This window comes from Ursus americanus, chromosome 14 (genome assembly GCF_024610735.1).
Source record: "Ursus americanus isolate L20-20 chromosome 14, mUrsAme1.1.p, whole genome shotgun sequence".
Taxonomy (NCBI): Eukaryota; Metazoa; Chordata; class Mammalia; order Carnivora; family Ursidae; genus Ursus; species Ursus americanus.
Window position 1 is genome coordinate 108,659 of NC_142140.1, and position 26,844 is coordinate 135,502.

Here is a 26,844-nt window from a genome sequence, read left to right on the forward strand (position 1 = left end):
TTTTGACCACACCTCTTTTACCCAACTTTATTGACAACTAAATTATTTCACAAAAGTTGTTCACAAACATCCTTTCACTTAATCCTCAAATCCTTTGAGGTAGGCATTATGTCAACATTTGACTGACAGAGAAACTGAGGCCTAGAGACTGACTTAACATCACATAGCTAGTAAGAGAAAGAGCCAGGACCTAAACCTCGATCTTCTGATTCCAAATCTAGTACTCTTCTTAAGTTGTCCTCAAACAACAGACTCTTGCCCACTCAACTCCATGTCTGACATGTCTCCATCATACAGTCAATAGAGACTTTTTGTGATGCTATTTTTAAAATGTACAATATACACATTTTCAGAAACAATGTCCATTTTTTAATACAAAGGTATTTCTGCTATCATTTACAACTACATTTACACCTCATAAGCTTCTTCAGAGTCTTCAAGTGCTCTAAGGTCCCTTTTCAGAGTCATAACAAATGGTCTGGGACATACAGTATTCCTTAACTAGAATTTGGTTTATGTTTTTGTAGTCTTGAAAGTCTAGATTAACTTTCTTTCACATGCAAATCACTTGTCTATAAAAGGGTCAATTATGAATTTTTTCCTTGCAAGGACCATATACTGCCATTTGTCTAACAGTTACTTAGGTAGGCAGGGATTTTATTCCATTTTACAAATGACACTAGATTTTCTGAATCTCTGTCTTGGACTCATTGGCATTTTCAAGCCAAGAGAATTCCTCCATGGTATGGATTTCTTGTTGAAGATGAAGGTTTGAAGTCTGAGAGAATTCTTTTTCAGACTCATCACATTCACAAAGTTTTCCATCTGTATGAATTTTCTGATGTACAGTAAGGTTTTTTCTCTGCCTAAAAACTTTACTGCAATCATTACATCCATACGGTTTCTCCCCTGTATGGATTCTCTGGTGGCCAACTAAATTCCTCTTAGAAGTAAAAGATTTTCTACACTTCTCACACTCATATGGTTTTTCCCCAGTGTGCATCCTCTGATGTACAACAAGGTTTTTATTCTGACTGAAGTCTTTTCCACACTCATTACATTTATAAGGCTTCTCTCCGGTATGGATTCGTTGATGTACCATAAGATTTCTACTAGAAGTAAGAACTTTTCTACATATATGACATTCATAGGTTTTTTCCCCACTGTGAATTCTCTGATGTTCAATAAGGTTTCTGTTGTAAGTAAAGCCTTTCCCACACTCAGTACATGCATAGGGCTTCTCACCAGTGTGGATTCTCTGATGGGCTATAAGGTTTGAGCGGTAACTGAAGACTTTCCCACAGTCACTGCATTTATAAGATTTTTCCCTTGTGTGAATCCGCTGATGTCCAATGAGGCTTTTCTTCAAAATGAAGCATTTACCACACTCATTACACTCATAGGGTTTCTCACCACTGTGGATTCTCTTATGTTCAATGAGGTTTCTGTTAGAACTGAAAGCTCTTCCACACTCACTGCATTCAAAGGGCTTTTCTCCGGTGTGAATTCTCCGATGTACAAGCAGGCTTGAATTATAACTAAAAGCCTTCCCACAATCCTCACACTTGTAGGATTTCTCCTGTGTATGTAGTTTCTGATGGACCATGAAACTTTTGCTCATGATGAAAGTCTTCCCACACTCTCGACATTCATAGGGCTTCTCCCCGTTGTGTAGTCTCTCATGGTCAATGAGGTTTCTGTTAGAACCAAAGACCTTGCCACAGTCTTTACATTCATAGAGATTCTCTCCAGTATGGAACCTCTGATGTAAAATGAGGCTCTTCTTTAGAATGAAAACTTTCCCACACTCATTACATTCATAAGGTTTCTCTCCATTGTGGAGTCTCTGATGGTCAAAAAGGTAAGCACTCTGAGTGAAGGCTTTCCCACATTCAGTACATTTATATGGCTTCTCTCTGCTATGCATCCTTTTATGGTCAATGAGGTTTGACTTTGAATTGAAAATCTTCCCACATTTTTTGCAACCAAAAGTCTTCTTTTCTGTGTGTACTCTCTGGTGTAAGAGGAGGCTTTTGCTTCGAATGAAAACTTTTCCACATTCCTTACATTTGTATGGGTTCTCTGCACTGTGGAGCCGCTGATGGTCAACAAGGTAAGTGGTCTGAGCAAAGGTTTTTCCACATTCTTCACATTTATAGGGTTTTTCCCCAGAGTGGATTCTCTGGTGCAGAATGAGGCTCTTCTTCAGAATGAAAGCTTTCTGACACTTGTTACATTTATAAGGTTCTTCCCCTTTGTGGAGTCTCTGATGGTCAATGAGATAAGCATTCTGAGAGAAAACTTTCCCACATTCATTACATTTATAAGGTCTCTCCCCAGAATGGCGCCTTAGATGTATAATAAGGCCTGAATGCCTATAGAAGCCCTTTCCACACTCTTTACATTTGTAAGGCTTCTCCCCAGTGTGGATTCTCTGATGGTTTAGAAGGTAAGCACTTTGAGAGAAAGCTTTCCCACATTCATTACATTTATAAGGTTTTTCCCCAGAATGGTTCCGTAAATGCATTAGAAGGCTTGAGCGCTGAATAAAGCCTTTTCCACACTCCTTACATTTATGAGGTTTCTCACCAGTGTGGATTCTCCGATGGTTTATAAGATGGGAGATTTTATTGAAATGTTTACAACATATATCACATCTATAAAACTTCTTTCCTTCAGTACCTATTAAACTTTCTGAAAGAGCTGAACCTAAAGTCAAGCTTTCTCCAAATTCCTTCCACTTTTGGCCTTGTTTTTCTGGTAGAGTCCTTTTCTTCTTATCTCTTTCACAGATGGAAACTTTCTTTAGGGTATCTCTTTCGCCGGTTTTAGTTCTCCAATGACTTGCCAAAACTTGCCATTCACATGCTTCCTCGAAACCAGGGGTCTGAGGAGCACCTCCCTGAAGTCTTCTGGATGTTCCTTTCTGAGAATCAGCTCTTTGAGAAATGCTTGGCTTTGGTGTCACCTCCTCATTCTCAGTCATGGTCTCCCATTCTGGTAAAAGGAATTAAAAATGCAAATGTTACCATGTCCCTGTGTTAGTAAGAATAAGCTCTTCAAATGACTTTAAAACAAGCCAGTAGGGTACACTTTTATATGAATACAAAAAGAAGACACTTTGCATTAAATGAAAGTACAAAGCAAAATACTACACTCACAAGGTTGTGTTTTAACACAGAACTCACTTGGACACTTCTAAGCTCTTTGTCTTCAGGGAGCAGATGGAAAAATATAAATGATGTTGAATAAACAGATGCAAGGAAGAACCAGAGAGAGAACATGGGATCATGTGTAGGTGGTTCAGACATGAGGCTCAGGAAGAATCAATGCAACAGGCTTATAAAGAATTGTCTCTTTATTTTCTTCTTGCTAGGAAGATGGGAACTCAAACGGAGAGAAAATATACCTCAGGACCCTAAAGCAATCTTTAGTTTTTGAAGAGTCAAGTGCATAAACATTTTTTAATTACTTGAAAGCAAGTAACCTACAGGGAAAAAATCCACTAAAAAGCAACTTAATGCTTAGAATTCATCTATAACTCCCACTAGTCCTTTTAAAATTGAGAAATGGAAAACATCAGGACTCAGATTCAATTAAATATAAAAAGGAAGAGGGGCACCTGGGTGGCTCAGTTGGTTAAGCACCTGACTCTTGATTTCCGCTCAGGTCATGATCTCAGGGTCATGAGACTGAGCCCCACATCAGGCTCTACACTCACCACGGAGTCTGCTTGTCCCTCTCCCTTCTCCTGCTTGCTCACTCTCTCTCAAATAAATAAATGAAATCTTAAGAAAAAAAACACTTCATATATATATATATATATATATATATATATATATATATATATATGAAATACAGAATGAAAAGAAAACATAGAAGAGACATTTTAAAAACATAATACATCTATAAAATGATGTGGCTGAACTAGTAAACTGCCAGTCCCTTTCTACTCCAACATTCTCAAATATTGTAAAATGTGAAATTATCTTTTTGAAAATGTTTTGGCAACTTACTTTCACCATCCAAATGTAAGGAGAAATTATGAACTTGTTCCCCAAGTGATCTAGTAAGTAAAATAATGTGAATAATACTGATATTATCTTCTATTAGAGGATAACAACACTGTTCTACTCAAATACAGAGAAAACACATAGGAAAGAAATAGCTATTTTATTTCATTATAGATTTAATTTATATGAGAGGGTGAGGGCAGAAAATACCTAATAAATGTCAATTTGAACTACATTCTTAGGTTAGGTTTACATATCTCAACTGCCCCTTTCTCCAGGATTCAGGCAGTACTGCCAATCACACTGCTTCACCTGACAATAGGGATGGGCATGTGTCCTATCCAATTAGTACTCCAGTTTCCTCGTCCACAGTGACTGGATGAAGGAGTGGTTTCACAGTGTAAGCAGGATGCTGGTTTCAGGAAGGTTCTCTTTAAGGAAGCAGAAGTGTTTTAAAGAAGTAGAAGTGCTTTTAAGAAGTGGAAGTGTTCCAAGTGGTTAATTGAGATGAAAAACGGTTAAGAAATTAGCAATTCTTGGGGCACCTGGCTGGCTCAGTCGTAGAGCATGCAACTCTTGATCTTGCGATTGTGAATTCAAGTCTCACACTGGGCATAGAGTTTACTTAAAACAAAAAACAAAAACAGAAAGAAGAAATGTCTTAAAATATATATTCAGTATTCTAAATGTCTTGAAAGGAAAAAAAAAAATGATGAAAATTCTTAAAAAAAGAGGGCGCCTGGGTGGCTCAGTCAGTTTAGTGTCTGCCTTCAGCTCAGGTCATGATCCCAGGGTCCTGGGATCGAGTCCCACATTGGGCTCTCCGCTCAGTGGGGAGTCTGCTTCTCCCTCTCCCTCTGCCCCTCCCCCCTGCTTGTGCTTTCTCTCTCCTTGTCTCTCTCAAATAAATAAAATCTTTAAAAATAAAATTCTTAAAAACAGAGAAAATAGCAATTCTTGTATACACAGTCATTAGCTGGTTAAACTATTTTAACCAATTTTAGTATAGAAATCAGACAATGTGTAAGCCTATTGAACTTTAGCAGACTTCAGAGAAAAATGTCAGATTGATAGAGGAAGCTGGTTACTTTCTGCAATCTTTAATGAAGCCTGCAAGAAACATACAGGCTTCCCTACTTCCAACCCTCCCCTCTTCTTTAATCCATCTCCATTCCATTGCCAATTATCTTTCCAATAGGTAAATTTGATCATGTCACTCACTTGCTCAAAACAAATGATTCTTCACTGCCTAGAGGATAAAGCACAGGTAACCAGCATAGCCCAAGAGATGCCCTCACCCGCTGTCTGCCTATCTTTCTGGTTTCACTTCTTGCCAGCACTCTTGATGCCCCTAGACTCTAGGCAGAGAGAACTACATGCAGATGCCCAAACATGTCATGTTTTTGCTTGCTTCTCTATCACTGTCCATGCTCTCTTCTCTTCCTCAATTGTTCTTCCTCTTCCCAATTCACTACAAGCCCAATACCTACACCCTTAAAAATAAGCCCCCAAGTCACCCCCTTAGACATTACCAAATATTACAGAAATAAAAAGGATTCTACGGGAATACTAGAAATGATTCTGTGCAAATAAATTGGACAATTTAAGATGAAATGGGCAAATTCCTAGAAGGACATAAATTACTAAAACAGACTCAAGAAGCAATAGAAAATCTGAATAGATCTCTAAAAAATAAAGAAATTGAGTCAATAATCAAAAAACCACCCACAAAGAAAAGCCCAGGCCCAGAGTGCTTCACTGACGAATTCTACCAAACAACAGAAGACTTAATACCAATTTTTCACAAACTCTTCCAATAAATAGAAGAGCTGGGAACACTTTACAATTCACTCTATGAGACCAGTATTACCCTGATACCAAAACCAGACAAAGACGCCACAAAAAAATAAAAAAGAAATCTACAAATAGATCTTCTGAATATAGACATACAAATCCTCAACAAAATACTAGCCAACATAATCCAGCAAAACATGAAAAAAAAATTATATGCCATGACCAAGTGAGATTTATCACAGGAATGCAATTTGGCATAATATTGGAAAATCAATTAATGTAATACACCGTATCAATGTAATGAAGGACACAAATCACATAATTATCTCAATAGATGCAGAAAAAGTATCTGGTAAAATCCAATACCCCTTCATGAATAAAACACTTCACAAAGTAGGAATAAAAGAGGAACTTCTTCAATGTGATAAAGGAGACCTACCAAAAAAATCCAAATCTAACATCATAATTAATGGTGAACAATTGATGCTTTCTCTCTAAGAACCCTTAACAAGAAAAAGATTTCTGTTCCTGCCACTTCTATGCAACATAGACTGCAGGTTTCAGCCAGGGCAATTAGGCAATAGAAAGAAATAAAAGTCATCCAGATTGAAAAGTTAGAAGTAAAACTACCTCTATTTGCAGATGACAAGATCTTATATATAGAAAATCCTAAAAAATCTACCAAAAAACTGCTAAAACTAAGTTAAGTACAGCAAGGTTGCAGGATACAAGATCAATGAACAAAAAACAATGGGATTTCTACACAATAGCACTGAACAATCCTAAATGGAGATTAAGAAACAACAGCATAAAAAAGAATAAAAGACTTAGGAATAAATTTTAGAAAGAAGTACAAAACTTACGCTCTGAAAACTATGAAACACTGCTGAATGAGGTTAAAGACTAAATAAATGAAAACATATCTCATGTTCATGGATTGGAAGAGTTAATACTGTTAAAATGGCAATAATCCCCACATCGATCTACAAATTCAGTGCAATCATCCCTATCATAAATCCCCTGGCTTCTTCACAGAAATTGACAAGTTAATCCTAAAATCGATATGGAAACTCAACAAGCCTAGAGTAGCGAAAGCAATATTGAAAAAGAACACAAATGAAGGGCTCACACTTCCCAATTTTAAAATGTACTTCAAAGCAACGGTAATAAGACAGGATTCCACTGACATAAGGACAGATATATAATCAAAGGAACAGAACTGAGAGTCCAGAAATAAGCCTCCAAATTTATGGTTAACTGATTCTCAAAAGGGTACCAAAACAATTCAATGGGGGAAACATGCTGCTAAGATAATGGAATGGTGCTGAGACATGATGCTGAGACATGGAAAGAATGAAGTTGGACCCTTATTTATACTATATACAAAAATTAACTCAAAATGGATCAAAGAACTAAACACATGAACTAAAACTATAAAACTCTCAGAAGAAAACACATACATAAATCTCCATGACCTTGAATTAGGCAGTAGTTTGGTAGATATAACAGCAAAGCACAAGCAACAAAAGAAAAGATAACTGAAATTCATCAAAATTAGTAACTTCTGTGCTTCAAGGGATATAATTGAGAAAGTGAAAAGACACTCACAGAATGGGAGAAAATACTTGAAAGTCCCATATCTGATAAGGTATTTGTATTTAAAATATATAAACTCCTACAATAAAAAGACAACTCAATTAAAATATAGGCAAAGACATTTCTTCGAAGACACACAGCCAATAAGCACATGAAAAGTTGCACAACATCTTTAGTCATCAGGGAAATGCAAATGAAAACCACAATGAGTTGTCTTTTTAGGTCCACCAGGATGGCTATAATCAGAAAGATCACAAATTATTAAATTATTAAAGATTGTAAATGCTGGGGAAGATCTGGAGAAACTGCGGGGTGCCTGGGTGGCTCAGTCAGTTAAGATCTGCCTTCAGCTCAGGTCATGATCCCAGAGTCCCAGGATAGAGCCCTGCATCGTGCTCCCCACTCAGTGGGGAGTCTGCTTCTCCCTCTAACCCTCCCCCTTCTTGTGCTCTCTCTCTCACTCTCTCTCTCAAATAAATAAATAACATCTTAAAAAAAAAAAAAGATCTGAAAAAAATGAAACCCTTATATACTACTGGTGAAAGTGTAAAATGGTGCAGCATCTTTGGAACAGTCTGTCAGCTCCTAATATGATTAAACATAGAGTTACCATATGACCCAGTGTTTCATATGGATGGATCTTTTTGTGATTTGTCTTGCATAACCAACCACCTAGACCTGCATATACGCAGGCAGGCTACAGAACGTTGTTGTTTGTGAGACTGAGGTTATGTGAATAACCTTTGGAGCCTCATTACTTAAAATATATTATCTGGCCTCCAGGTCAGAACTGGCCCTTCTGGATGCCAAGAGTTATAAATCCTGCCTCACATCCCCTCCACCTACACATGGGGCTGGCTCCCCAGAATGTAACCTGGGAGGGGAGGCAAACACAAATAACCCAGGCTCCTTGAAAATATAAAAACATGATAACATAGAAATGCAGCTCACCCCAAACTGCACATAGGTGAACAAATGTTTAACTCCAGACCCCATCATCTGCCCTATAAATATGGCCCTTATGGGAATCGTCAGTTGGAAGTCTCACCTGAGGGGAGGATGCTCTGCCCAAGCCTCTCAATCTGGACTCCAGCCAGGCTGTCTCCACCGGGCTTCCCCACTTAATGAGTTAGATGCTGTGTACCTGATTTGATGTAGCTTTGTCTTATTCTCATTTACTGCTTACTATTGCTCTCATTTATCTGTAGATTCCTTTCCTCCTCTGTTTCTATTAGATTTCTATAATAATAAAGTTTTCTTTCCTTTTAGAAACCAAAATACAGCTGTTGTGAATCTTTTCACAGAACACCCAGCTATTCCACTCCCTGGTATATTTCCAAGAGAAATGAAAACATACATCCACACAAAAACTTGTGCACAAATATTCACAGTGTTATTTATATAGCTCAAACATGGAAACAAAAGGTCCACCAACTGATGACTCAATAAAATGTGATATATATACACAAAAGAATATTATTCAGCATTAAAAGGAATAAAGTATTAATACATGCCACAATACGGATGAACCTTGAGAACACTATGCTCACTAAAAGCAGTCACAAAGACCACATACTGTATGATTCCATTTATATAAAATGTCCATAGATTCGGCAAATCTAAAGAGATAGAAAGCAGATTAATGGTTGCCTAAGGTTGGGTTGGAGGGGCAGCTGGGTGAAATGAATGTGACTGCTATATGGTACAAGGCTTCTTTTTGGGGTGATTAACTGTTCTAAAATTAATTGTGGTGATAGTCACACAGTTCTGTGTATTACTAACAACCACTATACTGTAACCTTTTAATGGGTGAATTATAAGGTATGTGAATTATATCTCAATAAAACTGTTATTAAAATAAAAAGTCACCCCCACTGTACATCTTTCCCTTAGCCACCCAAACCTGCCCCCACTTTCCTAGACCTACAATCCCAAGCTCCTATGGGCTCCCACACTTGCGCACACTTTTATTACACAGCATTTGTCACACCGTATTGTAATTATTACTATAAATGTCTACCACTCCAACTTAAATGTTTGAAGGCGGGGGATAAGCTTAACATATGGGAAGTAGTCAGTATTTCCTGAATTTCCTTTAAATTCTATTCCAATCCCTTAAATAAATGTGTACAAATCTTTTACATACTGAAACTGTGTGTGCAAGCCATCTGACAATCTGCTTTTCTACCAAATAGTTTATCAATGCATGGAAATTGAGAGCACAGAATTGTCATATTTGATAGTGTCAGAGCGTAACTCCAAGTCAAACACCATGGTTTGCTTAGTACTTTCTCTATCTCAGAGAATTAGGTTGTGCCCAACTTTTAGCTATTACACTTTCCTGGTACTATCCTTAGACATTTACTTATTTTCCTCTTTCTGAACCATTTCCTTAAGGTATAATGCTCAAATGAAAATCACTAGGTCAAAGGACATAAACCTCTGGGTATCTGTTTGCTAAAGTCCGAACAACATTGCAGTTGAAGCATATCTTATTTGTTAAAATTGATTCAAATTTCTCTTTCCTCAAAGAGCTAGACTAAATAAGCAATTCCACTTTCTTCTCTCTCTCTTTTTTTTTTTTTTTTAGTTTAACTCTTAGATCCATCTAGAATTTATTTCGGCTCCATGGTGAGTGCTGTTTATAAAAGTAACCAATTTACTCATAAAACATATTTTTAAATTCTTAGAAAAGATGGCTTATTGAGTAAATAGCATTACAACTACTAAAAGTTACTTCGGTTAAAAAACAAACAAACACGCATCTCCAAAGGCAAGAGAAAGAAAAGATAAAATGAACTTGCGGGACTTCATCAAGATAAAAAGCTTCTGCACAGCCAAGGACACATTCAAAAAAACAAAAAGGCTGCCCACGGAATGGGAGAAGATATTTGCAAATGACACTACAGATAAAAGATTAGTATCCAAGATCTACAAAGAACTTCTCAAACTCAATACACGAGAAACAAATAATCAAATCAAAAAATGGGCAGAAGATATGAACAGACATTTTCCAATGAAGACATAGAAAATGGCTAACAGACACATGAAAAAATGTTCAAAATCATTAGCCATCAGGGAAATTCAAATCAAAACCACATTGAGATACCACCTTATGCCAGTTAGAATGGCAAAAATGGACAAAGCAGGAAACAAGAAATGTTGGAGAGGGTGTGGAGAAAGGAGATCCCTCTTACACTGTTGGTGGGAATGCAAGTTGGTACAGCTGCTTTGGAAAACAGTGTGGAGGTCCCTTAAAAAGTTAAAAATTTAGCTACCCTATGATCCAGCAATTGCACTACTGGGTATTTACCCCAAAGATACAGACGTAGTGATGAGAAGGGCCATATGCAACCTAATGTTCACAGCAGCATTATCCACAATAGCTAAATTGCGGAAGGAGCCGAGATGCCCTTCAACAGGTGACTGGATTAAGAAGATGTGGTCCATATATACAATGGAGTATTAGCCATCAGAAAGAACAATTACCCAACATTTGCAGCAACATGGACGGGACTGGAGGAGATTATGCTAAGTGAAATAAGTCAAGCAGAGAAAGACAATTATCATATGGTTTCTCTCATCTATGGAACATAAGAACTAGGAAGATCGGTAGGAGAAGAAAGGGATAAAGAAGGGGGGTAATCAGAGGGGGCAGGGAAGCGTGAGAGACTATGGACTCTGAGAAACAAACTGAGGGCGTCGGAGGGGAGGTGGGGGAATGGGATAGGCTGGTGATGGGTAGTAAGGAAGGCACGTATTGCATGGTGCATGGGGTGTTATACGCAACTAATGAATCATCAAACTTTACATCAAAAATCAGGGATGTACTGTATGGTGACTAACATAATAAAAAAATATTAAAAAAAAAAGACGATGTGAAGGCTTGAAAAAAAATGTTAAAGAAAATATTAACGAGTATATAGAATCTCTACGGGCAGAAATGAGAGCGAATCTGGCAGAAATTAAAAATGCTATGAATCAAATGCAGTCAAAACCAGATGCTCTGACGGCCAGGGTAAATGAGGCAGAAGAGTGAATTAGTGAATTGGAGGATGGGATGGGAGAAGAGAAAGTTAAAACAGAAACTTGGCTCAAAAAAAATCCAATCTCAAGAATGTAGATTACGGGAGATTACTGACTCAATGAAACGTCCCAATGTCAGAATGATCGGCATCCCTGGGGCACCTGGGTGGCACAGCGGTTAGGCGTCTGCCTTCGGCTCAGGGCGTGATCCCGGCGTTATGGGATCGAGCCCCACATCAGGCTCCTCTGCTGTGAGCCTGCTTCTTCCTCTCCCACTCTCCCTGCTTGTGTTCCCTCTCTCGCTGGCTGTCTCTGTCTCTGTCAAATAAATAAATAAAATCTTAAAAAAAAAAAAAAAAAAAGAATGATCGGCATCCTCGAGGGAGTGGAGAAACAGAGAGGTCTGGAAGAGATATTTGAAAAAACTGTAGCTGAAAACTTCCCTAATCTGGCAAAGGAAATAAGCATTCATGTCCAAGGGACAGAGAGGACCCCTCCCAAGTCAACCACGGCAAACCTACACCACGTCACGTCATAGTGCATTTCGCAAATTTTAGATCCAAGGATACAGTATTGAAAGGGGCCAGGGTGAAAAGATTTCTCATGTACAGAGGTAAAAATATCAGAATAACTTGAGACCTGTCTACACAGACCTGGCAAGAGAGGAAGGGTTGGCAGGGTATTTTTTGAGCTCTATCCGAGAAGAACATGCAGCCAAGGATCCTTTATCCAGCAAGGCTGTCATTCAGAATTGATGGAGAGATAAGGACCTTCCAGGATCGGCAGAAACTGACAAAATTCGTAACCACCAAACAAGCCCTACAGGAGATATTAAGGGGGGGTTCTATAAAAGTAAAAAGGCCCCAAGAGTGATACAGAACAGAAAGTTACAATCTATAGAAACAAAGACTTTACAGGCAACATGGCATCATTAAAAACATACCTCTCAATAATCACTCTCAATGTCAATGGCCTAAATGCTCCCATGAAATGCCACGGGGTTGCAGATTGAATATTAAGGCATGACCCGTCCATTTGCTGTCTACAAGAGACTCATTTTGACCTAAAGATACATCTAGACTGAAAGTGAAGGGATGGAGAACCATTTTTCATGCCAACGGACCTCAAAAGAAAGCTGGGGTAGCAATTTTCATATCAGAAAGATTAGATTTTAAACTAAAGACTGTAGTTAGAGATACAGAAGGACACTATATTATTCTTAAAGGATGTATCCAACAAGTGGATATGACAATTATAAATATCTATGACCCAACAGAGGAGCAGCTAGATACACAACCCAACTCTTAAACAGAATCAAGACACATAGATAAAAATACGTTAATAGTAGGGGACCTCAACACTCCACTCTCAGCAATACACAGATCATCTAAGCAGAAAATCAACAAAGAAACAAGAGCTTTGAATGCCATACTCGACGAGTTGGACCTCATAGAGATATATAGAACACTACACCCCAGAACCAAAGAATACTCATTCTATTCTAATGCCCATGGAACATTCTCAAGAATAGACCATGTTCTGGGTACAAGAATAGACAGGTCTCAACCGATACCAAAAGACTGAGATTATTCCCTGCATATTCTCAGACCACAATGCTTTGAAAATGGAACTCAATCACAAGGAAAAATTTGGAAGAAACTCAAACACTCGGAAACTAAGAACCATCCTGCTCAAGAATGATTTGGTAAACAAGGAAATTAAAAATCAGCTTCAACAATTTTTGGAGACCAAGGAGAATGAAAACACACTGGTCCAAAACCTATGGGACACTGCAAAGTCAGTCATAAGGGGAAAATACATAGCCATCCAAGCCTCACCCAAAAGAATAGAACGACCTAAAATGCAGTCTTTATTTTCTCACCTCAAGAAGCTGGAGTTGGAACAGAAGAACAGGCCTAACCCATGCACGAGAAAGCAGCTGATCAAGATTAGAGCAGAGATCAGTGAATTAGAAACCAGGAGCACAGTAGAGCAGATAACAGAACTAGAAGCTGGTTCTTTGAAAGAATAAGTAAGATCAATAAGCCACTGGAAAGACTTATTCAAAAGAATACAGAAAGGACCCAAATTAATAAAATTATGAATGAAAGGGGAGAGGTCACAACAAACACCAATGAAATAGGAAGGATCTTTAGAAACTATTATCAACAACTTTATGCCAATAAATTAAACAACCTGGAAGAAATGGATGCCTTTCTGGAAACCAATAAACCACCAAGACTGAAACAGGAAGAAACTGATTATTTAAACAAACCGATTAATTATGAAGAGATTGAAGCAGTGATCAAAAACCTCCCCAAAAACAAGAGTCCAGGGCCTGACAGATTCCCCGGGGAATTCTACCAAACATTCAAAGGACAACTAATACCTATTCTCCTGAAGCTGCTTCAAAAAATTGAAACAGAAGGAAAACTACCAAAATCATCCTATGAGGCCAGTATTACCTTGATCCCCAAACCAGGCAAAGACCCCAACAAAAAGGAGAATTACAGACCAATACACCTGATGAATACGGACATCAAAATTCCCAAGATCCTAACTAACAGGATCCAACACTACAGTAAAAGGATTATCCATCATGACCAAGTGGGTTTCATCCCTGGGGCGAGGGTGGTCAAAATTCGCAATCGATCAGTGTGATAATTCATATCAACAAAAAAAGAGTCAAGAACCATATGATCCTCTCAATAGATGCATTTAACAAAATACAGCATCCTTTCCTGATGAAAACTCTTCAGAGTGTAGGGATAGAGGGTACATTCCTCAATCTCATAAAAACCATCTATGAAAAGCCTACAGCAAATCTCATTCTCAATGGGGAAAAGCTGGAAGCCTTTCCCTTAAGATCAGGAACACAACAAGGATACCCACTCTCGCCATTATTATTCAACGTAGTACTAGAAGTCCTTGCAACAGCAATTAGAAAACAAAAAGGGAAAAAAGGTATTCAAATCGGCAAAGAAGAAGTCAAACTGTCTCTCTTCGCAGATGACATGATGCTCTATATGGAAAACCCAAAAGAATCCACCCCCAAATTGCTAGAACTTATAGAGCAATTCAGTAATGTGGTGGGATACAAAATCAAAGCTCAGAAATTAGTTGCATTTCTATACACGAATAATGAGACTGAAGAAAGAAATTAGGAAATCCATTCCATTTACAGTAGCACCAAAAACCATACGTTATCTCGGAATTAACTTAACCGAGACGTAAAGGATCTATATTCTAGAAACTACAAATCACTCTTGAAAGACAGTGAGGAAGACATAAAAAGATGGAAAAATATTCCATGCTCATGGATCGGAAAAATTAACATAGTTAAAATGTCCATGCTACCCAGAGCAATCTACACTTTCAATGCCATCCCTATCAAAATACCAATGACATTTTTCAAAGAACTGGAACAAAGAGCCCTTAAATTTGTGTGGAACCAGAAAAGGCCCCAAATCGCCAAGGAATTGTTGAAAAGGAAAAACAAAGCTGGGGGCATCACAATGCCGGATTTTGAGCTGTACTACAAAGCTGTGATCACAAAGACAGCATGGTACTGGCACAAAAACAGACACAGAGACCAATGGAACAGAATAGAGAACCCAGAAATGGACCCTCGGCTCTGTGGGCATCTAATCTTTGACAAAGCAGGAAAAAACATCCAGTGGAAAAAAGACAGTCTCTTCAATAAATGGTGCTGGGAATATGGGACAGCTATATGCAAAAGAACAAAACTTGACCACTCTCTCACACCATACACAAAGATAAACTCCAAATGATGAAAGACCTCGATGTGAGACAGGAATCCATCAAAATCCTAGAGGAGAACATAGGCAGCAAGCTCTTTGACATTGGCCACAGCAACTTTTTTCATGACACATCTCCAAAGGCAAGAGAAACAAAAGAAAAAATGATCCTGTGGGACTTCATCAAGATAAAAAGATTCTGCACAGCCAAGGAAACAGTCAAGAAAACAAAGAGGCACCCCACAGAATGGGAGAAGATATTTGCATACGACACCACAGATAAAACATTAGTATCCAAGATCTACACAAAACTTCTCAAACTCAATACATGGGAAAAAATAATCAAATCATAAAATGGGCAGAAGATATGAACAGGCAGTTTTCCAATGAAGACATACAAATGGCTAACAGACACATGAAAAAATGTTCACAATCATTAGCCATCAGGGAAATTCAAATCAAAACCACATTGAGATACCACCTTACGCCAGTTAGAATGGTAAAAATGGACAACGCAGGAAATAACAAACTTGGAGAGGATGTGGAGAAAGGGGATCCTTCTTACACTGTTGGTGGGAATGCAAGTTGGTACAGCCACTTTGGAAAACAGGGTGGAGGTTCCTTAAAAAGTTAAAAATTAAGCTACCCTATGACCCAGCCATTGCACTACTGGGTATTTACCCCAAAGATACAGACGTAGTGAAGAGAAGGGCCTTATGCACTCCAATGTTCATAGCAGCATTGTCCACAAGAGCCAAATTGTGGAAGGAGCTGAGATGCCCTTCAACAGATGACTGGATTAAGAAGATGTGGTCCATATATACAATGGAATATCACTCAGTTATCAGAAAGAACGATTACTCAACATTGGCAGTAAGATGGAAGGGACTGGAGGAGATTATGGTAAGTGAAATAAGTCAAGCAGAGAAAGACAATTATCATATGGTTTCACTCACTGATGGAACATAAGAAATAGCAGGAAGATCGGTAGGAGAAGGAAGGGAAGAATGAAGGGGGATAAACAGAAGGGGAATGGACTATGAGAGACTGTGGACTATGGGAAACAAACGGAGGGCTTCAGAGGAGAGGGGGGTTGGGGGATTGGGAGAGACCGGTGATGGGTATTAAGGAGGGCACGTATCGCATGGTGCACTGGGTGTTATACGCAAATAATGAATCCTGGAACATTACATCAAAAACTAAGGATATGCTGTATGGTGACTAACATAACATAATAAAAAATTATTAAAAAATGTAAAAAAATAAAATAATAAAATCTACAGAATGTCCGGCCCACTATCAGCACATCTAAGATAGTAAAAGACTTATTCTCATTAAGTGTAAAAATTTACACTATAAATTGTTGTAAACCATAAAATAATAAGGTTGCAACATACCAAAAAAAGTCAGTATTTTCATGTACACTATAGTCAATTAGAAAACATCAGAAAAGATTCAAATTCCAAATAATCAACGTAACCTGAAATAATCAAGATCCAGATGAAGACAATTTTAAAACAGGCCTGTCACATAAAAGCAGTACTGAACAATAGAAAGGCATGTAATTCCTGAATAGAAATTCAGTATCATAAAGCTGTCAATGTAAAGCATGACAGACAATGGAACGGTATGCAGCTATTTAAACTGATCCTATATATCTGTATTTCATTCCAAATTAGATCAGTGCATTAGTTGATTCCTCAATTTTTAATGTATACTTGTCCAAACAAAATCTTACCTTTTTATTCAAAGTCCAGCACAAAGCTACCTCCTTTATGGCCTTTCCTAATCTCAGGAATGGTACCGGTTGCTTTGTCCTCTTCATTTCCATCTTAAGAGGTGTATCACACTCTTATACTAATTATTTTACTCTGCCTTGTTTATTCTTTCTATGCTCATCTCCAAACCATGATAAGCTACTTAAGGGCAGAATCATTTCCATAGCGGCTATCACATGATAGATATTTTCATGTTTGTTGGAAGCACAAATGGCTACTAAATATTTTTAAATGTTCTTATTTTATTACTAGTCATAAAAATCCACTAGAGAATAAAGATAATACAACTTTAAAAAAATCATATCAGCAACAATTTAAAAGAATGGGATTATGCAGTACCAATAAAGGCAGAGCAAAAGGAGTGTTACGTATTTCTCCATGAGGACAGAGATCACCAGGGAAAGCAATTTGGCAGTATGAGAAGAACCTTAAAACAATTCAAACACGTAGGCCTAGTAATTGTACTTCTAAAAAAAAAATGAGAAATAAAGAAAGACCTTAGGTACAGAGACAGACGATTATTATAGAAATTATCTAGAATAAGGAAATGGCTGAATTATGGCACAAATTATATAGCCAGTAAACAAACAAACAAACTCATACAGGAAAAAACAGAAAAGTAAAATGTCAAAATTTTGCTAGTAGTTGTCTACAAAGAGTAGGGTTAAGTTGTATTTTCTTCTTTATAATATTCTATGTTTTCCAAAGTACTTTCATAATCAGGACAACAAAAACTGATGAAGGAAAGAATGATGGGAAGAAAGAGTCCTTACCTAGGGAGGTCACATTTCCATAATTCTCCAACATCACATCCCAGTACAAAGCCCTCTGAATCGGGCCCAGACACTCCCATTCCTCTGAAGTGAAGCATACTGATACCTCCTCAAACATCACCAACTCCTGAAATAACAGGTATGTGTGAGATTATCCATGCCCAGGAGCTCCTCTATTGAAAAGTTCCTTTCACTTCTGGGAAAGGGCACATTATGAGGCCATGAGGCAAGCAAGGGCTATCAGAGAGACATAAGGAAACCTCACATAAAGTCTACCTTCCAGTCGCAAGAACTCTGATTTACAGATAGGAAGTGACTGGGCCCCAAAGACCAGGATGATAGAAGACACAGCCACAGTTTGGTAGTGCAGAAAGGGCCTTAGGAAGGAAAGAGAATGCAAACCTACCTGGGGTTGGGCTGTTAGGAGCATGAGGGCCATTAATTGATTTCTTGGGTTCTCTTCCTGGGAAAGGGCAGAAGCTTCACAGGTAGGCGAATCTGAGGAAGGAGCATAAGCTGCATGTGAAATTACTGCTGTTCCTGACCATTAATCCAAGTCCCATTTCTTCTATAAACAAGGAATTCAGAAAGACCCAGAACTTCCAGGACCAGACAATGATGGCTATAAAATGACTTACAAACCTCTTCTGAGTGACACCCATGTACAGGACTGGAATAATAAAAGAACAGCAATAAGAATGGATAAAAGGTCACGGAGACCCAGGAAAGGATAGGTGAGGAAATAACAGAAGACCTTGGTACCATAAGGGTTTCATATACAAGACAGGAGAGGAGGCAACTAACTGCAAGTTGGGGGAGGAGCCATAATAAAGATCCTGTGAAAGTCCAAAGCCAGGATCACTAAGTACCATGTGGAGGATCCTGGAGACTGAACATCACTGGGTCAGTAAAAGGATTTTGGCAAATTTCGGTCGCTATGTGGCTGCCAATGTGTGCATGAGGAACTGCTGTTCCTGGAGTGCTCATCCCTTCCTGAAGAATGTCCTGGTCCTGAACAAGAACTGGAACCTAGGAACAAGCAAAACAAAATAAGCTGACTCTTCTTGTATCTCCAGAAAATAGACTCACCTAACCATCATGGACCTCTTTCTGCCCACAAACTAGAACTGTGAGATCACAGACCCACCTCAAGCATGGAGCATCAAAACAGCAGTAAAGCTTTGCCTTGAGAACAATGGAGCTGGCCCTCTAGCCTCACTCAGAGGGTGACCGCTCCCACTGAGACTGAACAGAACCGTGGAAACAGAAGCGAGATCTGGGTGCGGGCTAAGGAGGGAATGGGAAGTAACAAGTAATAATTAGGAGTATGGGTTTTAGCTTCAGAGCAGTTTTAGAGCAGACTTGGGTTCAATACACTCTTCTACTTATTTACCCCTTTATTATCCCTTCCTGCTCCAGTAGAAGGAACACCAGAATCTAGACACATGGTTTTGCTGCTAGCTAGATATCTGACATAAGGCAATCCAGTGAATCTTTCTCTGCCTCCACTTTCCTATCTCTCAAATAAGGATGGATTAGTGCCTAGTAATGAAATACATAGCTCTAAAATTCTTCATTTTTATGATTAAAATAAACAAGCCCATTCTTAGTGCCACTCCCAAGTTTAAGTTATGTTTCAGACTTCTTATATACAAAAGTTTCTAGTGGACTACAGACTGACAGAGATCTCACGCACACTAGGAAATATATCAAGATTCCAATTTAATGGTCAAGGATATAAAATCTTTCCAGAAGTAAATATCTCAACCCAATCCCTTGGCCCACAGAATCCCCAGTAGGGGCACACAGGGGGAGGTCCTGCCAGATTTAGAAAGCTTCATTCTTGCTGTCCCACTGCCTTTTATACTCCAAGCTTACATCATCCTTCCTAACAAACTTCTACAGATAATGCATATGCTTCTATTTAAGGGAACACTTAGAAACATTATGTTCTTCAGGTTATTCAACCAAACTCTGCATTAGCAAGCATCATCCAGAGGGATAAAGTGAAGTCAATGCCTTTTTGCTAATTCTGAATTAGGCCCAAGACGTCAGTCATAAATCCTTTTCTCTGCAGACAGTCTATGATCTCAAATAGCTCATGAACCTGCTGTAAAAAGCATTAGGGTTGCTAATGAGCTATTAATTGTTTATGAAAATTACAGGATCACCCTCCAGCCCAGCCTGCCCTGCCTGAATTTTCTCCTTCCTTCCACCCCAAATCTCTCCCCTTGCCCTTTCTCACTTTTAGTGCTGGTCCATCGAGGTCTTTCTGTAGCTCCTCTACCAGGGCCACGGCCTCCTCACCACTCCCAGGGCGATGAATCTGCACCCAGGTCCGAATCTCCCCGGGCAGGATGCTCAGGAACTGCTCCAGGACCAGCAGCTCCAGGATCTGGGCCTTAGTACGTGCTTCTGGCCGCAGCCACCGACGACAGAGCTCCCGGAGCCGGCTCAATGCCTCCTGAGGTCCAGATGTCTCATGGTAACGTAACTGTCTAAAGTGCAGGTGAGAGGTCTCCCAAACAGAGGAGCTGCTTCCTTGGAAGCTGGTTCCCCATTTCCAGGTATCATCCTTCCCTTTAACAAGACCCTCTTGTCTCAGAGCACTGTGAGCCCAATTTTCTCTTGTCATTGTCGTCCTTTAAGAAAGGCTCCTCTCCAGGCCCCTTCAATCCTTGCTTGACTTCTTCCTTAAAGCTTGGAGAACATCAGCTAGAAGACCTCAGGAAATCACTGATAAAGTTAACCCAAAGCAATAACCAAGATTTCCAGACCCCAGTCAGTTTCTAGTGATGAAGAGAACCTCCCTGAATGCAAGGTTCTAGGTTTCGGGCAGTGCCTCTTCTGACAGAAGCCTAAGGGTCTAAGGACACAGACACTCATGCTACCCAGACCACTGCTGCCACCAAAGTCATGAAGTCCGTTTAGTCTTTATTCACAATGTCTCCTCCACCTAATTATAATAAATATTTACCACTCTAACAATGGACATCCTGGCTACTCCTGTGTGACCCTGAACAAGTTACCTCACTTCTGAGTCTGTTTCTTAACCTGAAGAATAGGGGTAATAATACTCCTACTATATAGCCTTGTGTAAGCATTTGGTATTTACACAGATTTCAAGTTTTAAATAGTGCCTGGTATATGGACTCAAATATTAGTTATTATCTCTCTATAACTAGAACTCTTTCCTATGTTCTGTACAGTCAACAAGTAAGGTCTTAATCCTGATACACCTGAGATAAAATCCTAACACCTTCACAATTAACAAAGAAAGGCTGAGCTAAGTTAGCATTACTGTACACACTTTGAATTCTCTGAAAATTGTTCATTACATCAATCAATATATTTAGATAAATTTGACTTTTATTATATAAAACTTAGGCTTGTGGCTCTCTAAAAATCTTTTTTTTAGAAATAACATTTATTTTTCTTATTATAAAACATAAAATTTGTAAAATCAGAAAAGACAAAACTAGAGAATAATCACAGCTATTGTTTTGTTCTATGTTCCTCTGATCATCTGCACCAATTGGGATCACAAGATTGGAACCAACAGTACATCTCTGTAACTTGCTTTTCACACGTTATTTTGTAAACATGTATTATATAACCCTCAACATTACTTTAAGAGCATATGAGCCCATTCACGCTTAAGTGAAATTATTTATAATTTCCTCCTATTATAAAGTAGGCCACAATGACTATCCTTGCTAATGAACTTTTGGTTACATCTCTGCTTATTTTTTCAGGAAAAATTCCCAGAAAAAAAAACAACTGTTGGGCTGGAAGGTACAAATAGTTTTAAGCTTTTGAGATTATAACAGTTATATCACTGTCAATGACATATGAAAGCACCCTCACTAATTTTATTTAACACCTGGACCCTTACAGAGCATGTTTATAACTAAGCAGAGGAGGCAGAAATATAAACACAATTTTGATATAGTATATAAATAAAATTTATAGGAGGTCATACAAGCACAGAAAGAATTCATAAAGGGTTATTTTGGATTGGACTTTAAAGAAAAATAAAAAGACCATTGGAGTATTAGGCAAGCCATTCCAGGAAGAACTGTATTTTCAAAAGCATGGGAACAGTAGCACATACAGCTCTATTAGAAATGTACTTAGGGAGGAGGGAAGGAGGGAGGGAGGGAGGGACGGAGGGAGGGAAGGAAGGAAGGAAGGAAGGAATATGCTTTGCAAACCAGAGAAGGGAGGTAAACTCTGGAGGCAAGGCTGTAGGAGTAGAGTCAAGAGGTAAACAGAAGTCAAATTCTAACAGCCCTTAAAAGGCAGAACAAGAGGGTGTGATCATGTACTGTATGTGATACGCAACCACTAAAGAGATTTTACTTTATATTTTTCCTTGTTATTTTTTTAAATAGGTAATACTCTTTCAAAATTTTAAATTATAAATTGCATACTGTGTAAAGCTTCCTTCTCCCCAATAGTTTCTTAGGTATCTTTCCAGCTATTTATGTTTATATAATTAAGTATAATAAATATTGTTTTGTATTTCTTTTTTTTTACAAATGGTAGAACACCAGGAATCTTTCACTGTATCTTCCTTTTCCCAATTAACAATGTATCTTAGGGCCACCTGGCTGGCTCAGTCAGTGCAGCAAGGGACTCTTAATGTCAGGGTTGTGAATTTGAGCCCCACATTGGCTGTAGAGATTACTTAAAAATAAAATCTTTAAAAAAAAAAAAAAGGGTATCTTAGAAATCTTTCCTGTCACACATAGCCCCTCCTGTCTTTTTACTGATGCACGGTATCATTATACAGGTGAATCATAATTTATTTACCTACTCTATCACAGATGGGCAGTTTTCAATCTTTTCTTATGAAAAATAATATTATCATTAAAAACCTTGAGCACACATCAATTTGCATGTGTGTAGGCATATACATGAAAAGTTCCTCAAAGAACTGCTGGATCAAAATTTATGTGACCTTATAAATTTTTTTTAGATTTTATTTATTTATTTGATAGAGAGAGAGGGAGCAAGCACAAGCAGGGGGAGGAGAAGGGAGAGGGAGAAGCTTACCAGGGGGCCTGACATGGGGCTCAATCCCAGGACCCTGGGATCGTGACCTGAGCCAAGGGCAGACACCCAACTGACTGAGCCACCCAGGACCCTGTGACTTTATCATTTTGATATTGCCAATTAGTCCTTCTTTGGGCCTGGACTAATTTACAGTTTACACTCCAAGCATGAGCAGTATGGGAGTGCCTTTCTCCTCACTCCTTCACCAAATCTAACTTGCATTTTAAGTGAGTGAATGTATTTTTAAAAGTCATTTATATTTTATATTCTGTTACCTATTCATACCTTTTGCACATGTTTCTATTGGAATGTTTGGTCTTATTAATGTGTACACACTCTTTACATTATAAGAAAATTAGTCCTTTGTTACAATGGGAGTGGCAAATTTTTCCTTTTCTCATGTCTTTGCCATACACTTCATGAGACTTAGCTTGTATTTGTTTTGCCACGCAACCAATCTTTTTCTTAATGCTCTAGGTTCTGCGTCATAGTTAGAAAGGCCTTTCCCACTCTGAGCATGAATGAAGTATTAACTAACAGGATCAAAAATCTATATGGGAGGAATGATGGGGGAGGGAGGACTAGATCTCAGGAAGGTCAGTAAAGTTTTTACAATGGTCTAAACAAATGATTAAGTTCTAAACTAAGTAGCACTAGGGATAACATAATTGAGAAAAACTGAGCAGTTCTTGGTAACTGATCTGGGGGTGATGGAAAGGAACTTTCGAAAAGGATTTCTATCCCACCTTCACAGACAGAAAGACTCAATATTGTCAAAGTGCCAGTTCTTCCCTATTTTATCAATAGTTCAGCGCAACTCCAATGAAAACCTCAGCCAGTTATTTTGTGGATACCAACAAACTCATTCTACAGTTTACAGTAGAGGCAAAAGGCCCAGAAGAGCCAGCACGACATTGAAGGAGAAGAACAAAGCTGAAGAACTGACACCACACATGAAGAGTTATGACAAAACTATAGTAATCAAGATAGTGTGGTATTGGCGACAAAATAAATTAATGGAACAGAATGCAGAGCCCAGAAATAGATGCACACAAATAAACCTGTTATTTGATAAAAGAGCAAAGGCAATATAGTGGAACAAAGCCTTTTTGACAAATGGTGCCAAGATAACTGGACATCCACATGTAAAAAAATGAACCTAGACACAAATCTGACACCCTTCCTAAAAATTAACTCAAAATGGATCTCAATGTGAAATGAAAACTATAAAATCCCTAGAAGATAAAAGAGGGGAAAACTTAAATGATCTTGGGTATGGTGATGACTTTTTAGATACAACACAAAAGGTGTGATCCATGAAAAAAATAGTAAGCTGGAATTTGATAAAATTTAAAAACTTCTGCTTTGTGAAAGACATTATCAAGAGAATGAGAAGACAAGCCACAGACTGAGAAAAATATTTACAAAAGGCATACATAACTGATAAAGAACTGAACTCTTAAAACTCAACAATAAGAAACAAACAACTCAATTTAAAAAAATGGCCCAAAGACCTTAATAGATACCTCACCAAAGAAGATATACAGATTCTAAACAAGAACATGAAGAGATGCTCCACGTCCTATGTCATCAGGGAAATGCAAGTTAAAACAATAAGATACCACTACACACCTATTATGATAGCCAAAATCCAGAATACACCAAACACATCCAGGCAACACCAAATACTGGTGAGGATGTGAAGCAACAGGAACTCTCATTCAGTACCAGTGGGAATGCAAAATTGTACAGCCAATTTTGGAAGACAGCTTGGCAGTTTCTTGCAAAACTAAACATACTCTTTACCATACAATCTGGCAATCGTGCTCCTTGGTATTTATTAAAAGGAGTTAAAAACATATGTCCATACAAAAACCTGGGCACAGATGTTTATAGCAACATTATGCATAACTGCCAAAACCTAGAAGCAACCAAGATGTCCTTCAGTAGGTGAATGGATAAACTGTGGTCCATCCCACCAATGGAGTATTATTCAGCACTAAAAGGAAAAGAGCCGTCAAGCCATGAAAAGATACGGAGGAATCTTAAAATGCCTATTACTAAGTGAAAGAAGCCAATCTGAAAAGACTATATACTATACAATTCCAACTACATGGCATTCTGGAAAAGGTAAAACGTTGGGGTTGGTAAAAAGGTCAACAGCTGCCAGGGGCTGGGAGGAGAGAGGGATGAATAGGCAGAGCAAAGAGGATTTTTAGGACAGTGAAACCACTCTGCACGATACTATAATGGTGGCTACATTATATATGTCATTTTACATTTGTCCGAACCCACAGAATGTATAATACCAAGAGTAAACCCTAATGTAATGACTATGGAATTTGGGTGATTATGACGTGTCAATGTAAGTTCACTGATTTTAACAAATGTACCAGTCTGGTGGGGGATGTTATTAGTGAGGAAAGCTATGCATGAATGGGGGTAGAATGTGTTTTCTGCTCAATTTTGGTATGAAACCAGAACTGCTCTAAAGAATAAAGTTTATTTTGAAATAAATAAAACTTGGGGGAAAAGGATTTTTACAGTAAATTATTAGAATTCTATTTACTCTTACTCCACAGATACAAATAAATCTTAAAACATACAGTTTGCTTGCTTCTCACGAAAGGCTTGCGAGCTATAAGTTAGAAAAAACAAAAGAAGGCTCAGAGGAGCTAAGCAGTTCAAGGCCATTGGACTGGTTAAGTTGTGGGAGCAAATTCTGAAATCACAGAATCGAATTTCAAAAGTCCAAAATACTTCCATCTAAAGATTTCTGAGAGCCAAACAACATTCATTCTAAAGCAGTAGTTTCCAAACGCCAGTTCATTATAAAGATTTAGTCTGGCAAACTGTAAAACGAAAAATACAGTAACTGTACACAGTCACTGATAGAGGTTGGCAATGACCTTTCTTGCAAAGAACGGCATTTATTCTGAGTTTACAGTGTCAGTACCTGGCGTTAAAATACATTCCCTTAAGTAATTGTGGCATGGGTGGTGTAAGTTTGCTTTTTAAATACCATTATAGGGGCGCCTGGGTGGCACAGCGGTTAAGCGTCTGCCTTTGGCTCAGGGCGTGATCCCGGTGTTACGGGATCAAGCCCCACATCAGGCTCCTCCGCTGGGAGCCTGCTTCTTCCTCTCCCACTCCCCCTGCTTGTGTTCCCTCTCTCGCTGGCTGTCTCTATCTCTGTTAAATAAAGAAATAAAATCTTTAAAAAAATACCATTATAATACAAAATTAAAAGATGGAAATTATTCCATCCCTACCAAAAAACAAAACAAACAAACAAAAAGTCCCTGGGAGTCTGGCTGCCACCGGTCTAGGTCTCAAGCTGTCTCTACCAGCCTCAGAAAAGCCTGAGGAAAAGCAGAAAGGCCTGGCTACTGAGGCAGCTGTCCTCATTGTCTGACTCGAGCACCACAGACACACACGGACTCAGATGTGCGGTCCTCACTACCTTCCCCAGGCCGGCATCTGCCCAAGCCGAGGCCAGGGCGTCCACGCCAACACAGAGCTGAGGAGGGACCGTGCTGGGGGTCAGTGCCGGAGACCGGCCGGCGAGAGTTGCGCAGCCCTACGGAGCTTAAGCCCCTACCCCGGGCCGCCCTCCGCGCCTGCCCACCCGACCGGAGCCCATCCCGCTCACCAGGGATTCCCGCTGCGCCTCCGGCTTTGGGTACCGTCGCCTGGGCGTCAGGACGCCCAGAGATGACACGGAACCGCACGCGAAGGCAGCCAAGGTTCAGAATAATGGCTGACCTGTGGGTACCGCTACTTCCGGTTGCTCACCAACCCCTCCCATTGCTGGCTCTCTGGGAAGCCACATCTCTATGATCCCTCGTGTTCGCCAGAGGAGGCGAGAACCGCAGAGCTTCTGGGCCCCTGGTTTTCATTTCTCCCACAGAACTGGTGGGATTCGTTGCATTCCAGACTTGAAGGATGCAAAGGTGAATAACGTGGCCCGGGCCCTCAGGACGCTTGTTACCTCCTAAATGAGTTGTACCTACTATCTTAGCTTGTACGACCTGGACTTCTACATAGA

General features: G+C 39.0%; 1 protein-coding gene across 6 annotated transcripts; it reads right to left on the bottom strand.

Moving 5' to 3' along the window:
- On the bottom strand, positions 1 to 26,575 carry ZNF197 (zinc finger protein 197). 6 transcript variants are annotated; one of them, XM_045812382.2, is made up of 6 exons: positions 26,449 to 26,575; positions 19,984 to 20,462; positions 18,608 to 18,767; positions 18,145 to 18,236; positions 17,739 to 17,865; positions 1 to 2,997 (listed from the first exon to the last, which is right to left on the bottom strand). In XM_045812382.2, the coding sequence occupies exons 2-6, from the start codon at positions 20,371 to 20,373 to the stop codon at positions 680 to 682; spliced, it is 3,087 nt and encodes a 1,028-aa protein (XP_045668338.1). In that variant the 5' UTR covers positions 20,374 to 20,462; positions 26,449 to 26,575; the 3' UTR covers positions 1 to 679. The 6 variants fall into 6 exon arrangements, with proteins under 6 accessions (XP_045668338.1, XP_045668341.1, XP_045668340.1 ...); XM_045812385.2 differs by having other exon boundaries at positions 19,984 to 20,438; positions 26,449 to 26,569; XM_045812384.2 differs by having other exon boundaries at positions 19,984 to 20,453; positions 26,449 to 26,569.
- Between the last annotated feature and the right edge of the window lie 269 nt (positions 26,576 to 26,844).

What these genes read in the sequence shown, in the direction of transcription:
- ZNF197 (XM_045812382.2), bottom strand. Translation starts at nt 20,373, where the DNA reads ATGACAAGAGAAAATTGGGCTCACAGTGCTCTGAGACAAGAGGGTCTT. An exon ending in TCTCCAGGATCCTCCACATG is followed by an intron (nt 18,237 to 18,607) that starts GTACTTAGTGAT and finishes CTCCTTCCTCAG; the next exon opens with ATTCGCCTACCTGTGAAGCT. An exon ending in TCCTAACAGCCCAACCCCAG is followed by an intron (nt 17,866 to 18,144) that starts GTAGGTTTGCAT and finishes CTGTTATTTCAG; the next exon opens with GAGTTGGTGATGTTTGAGGA.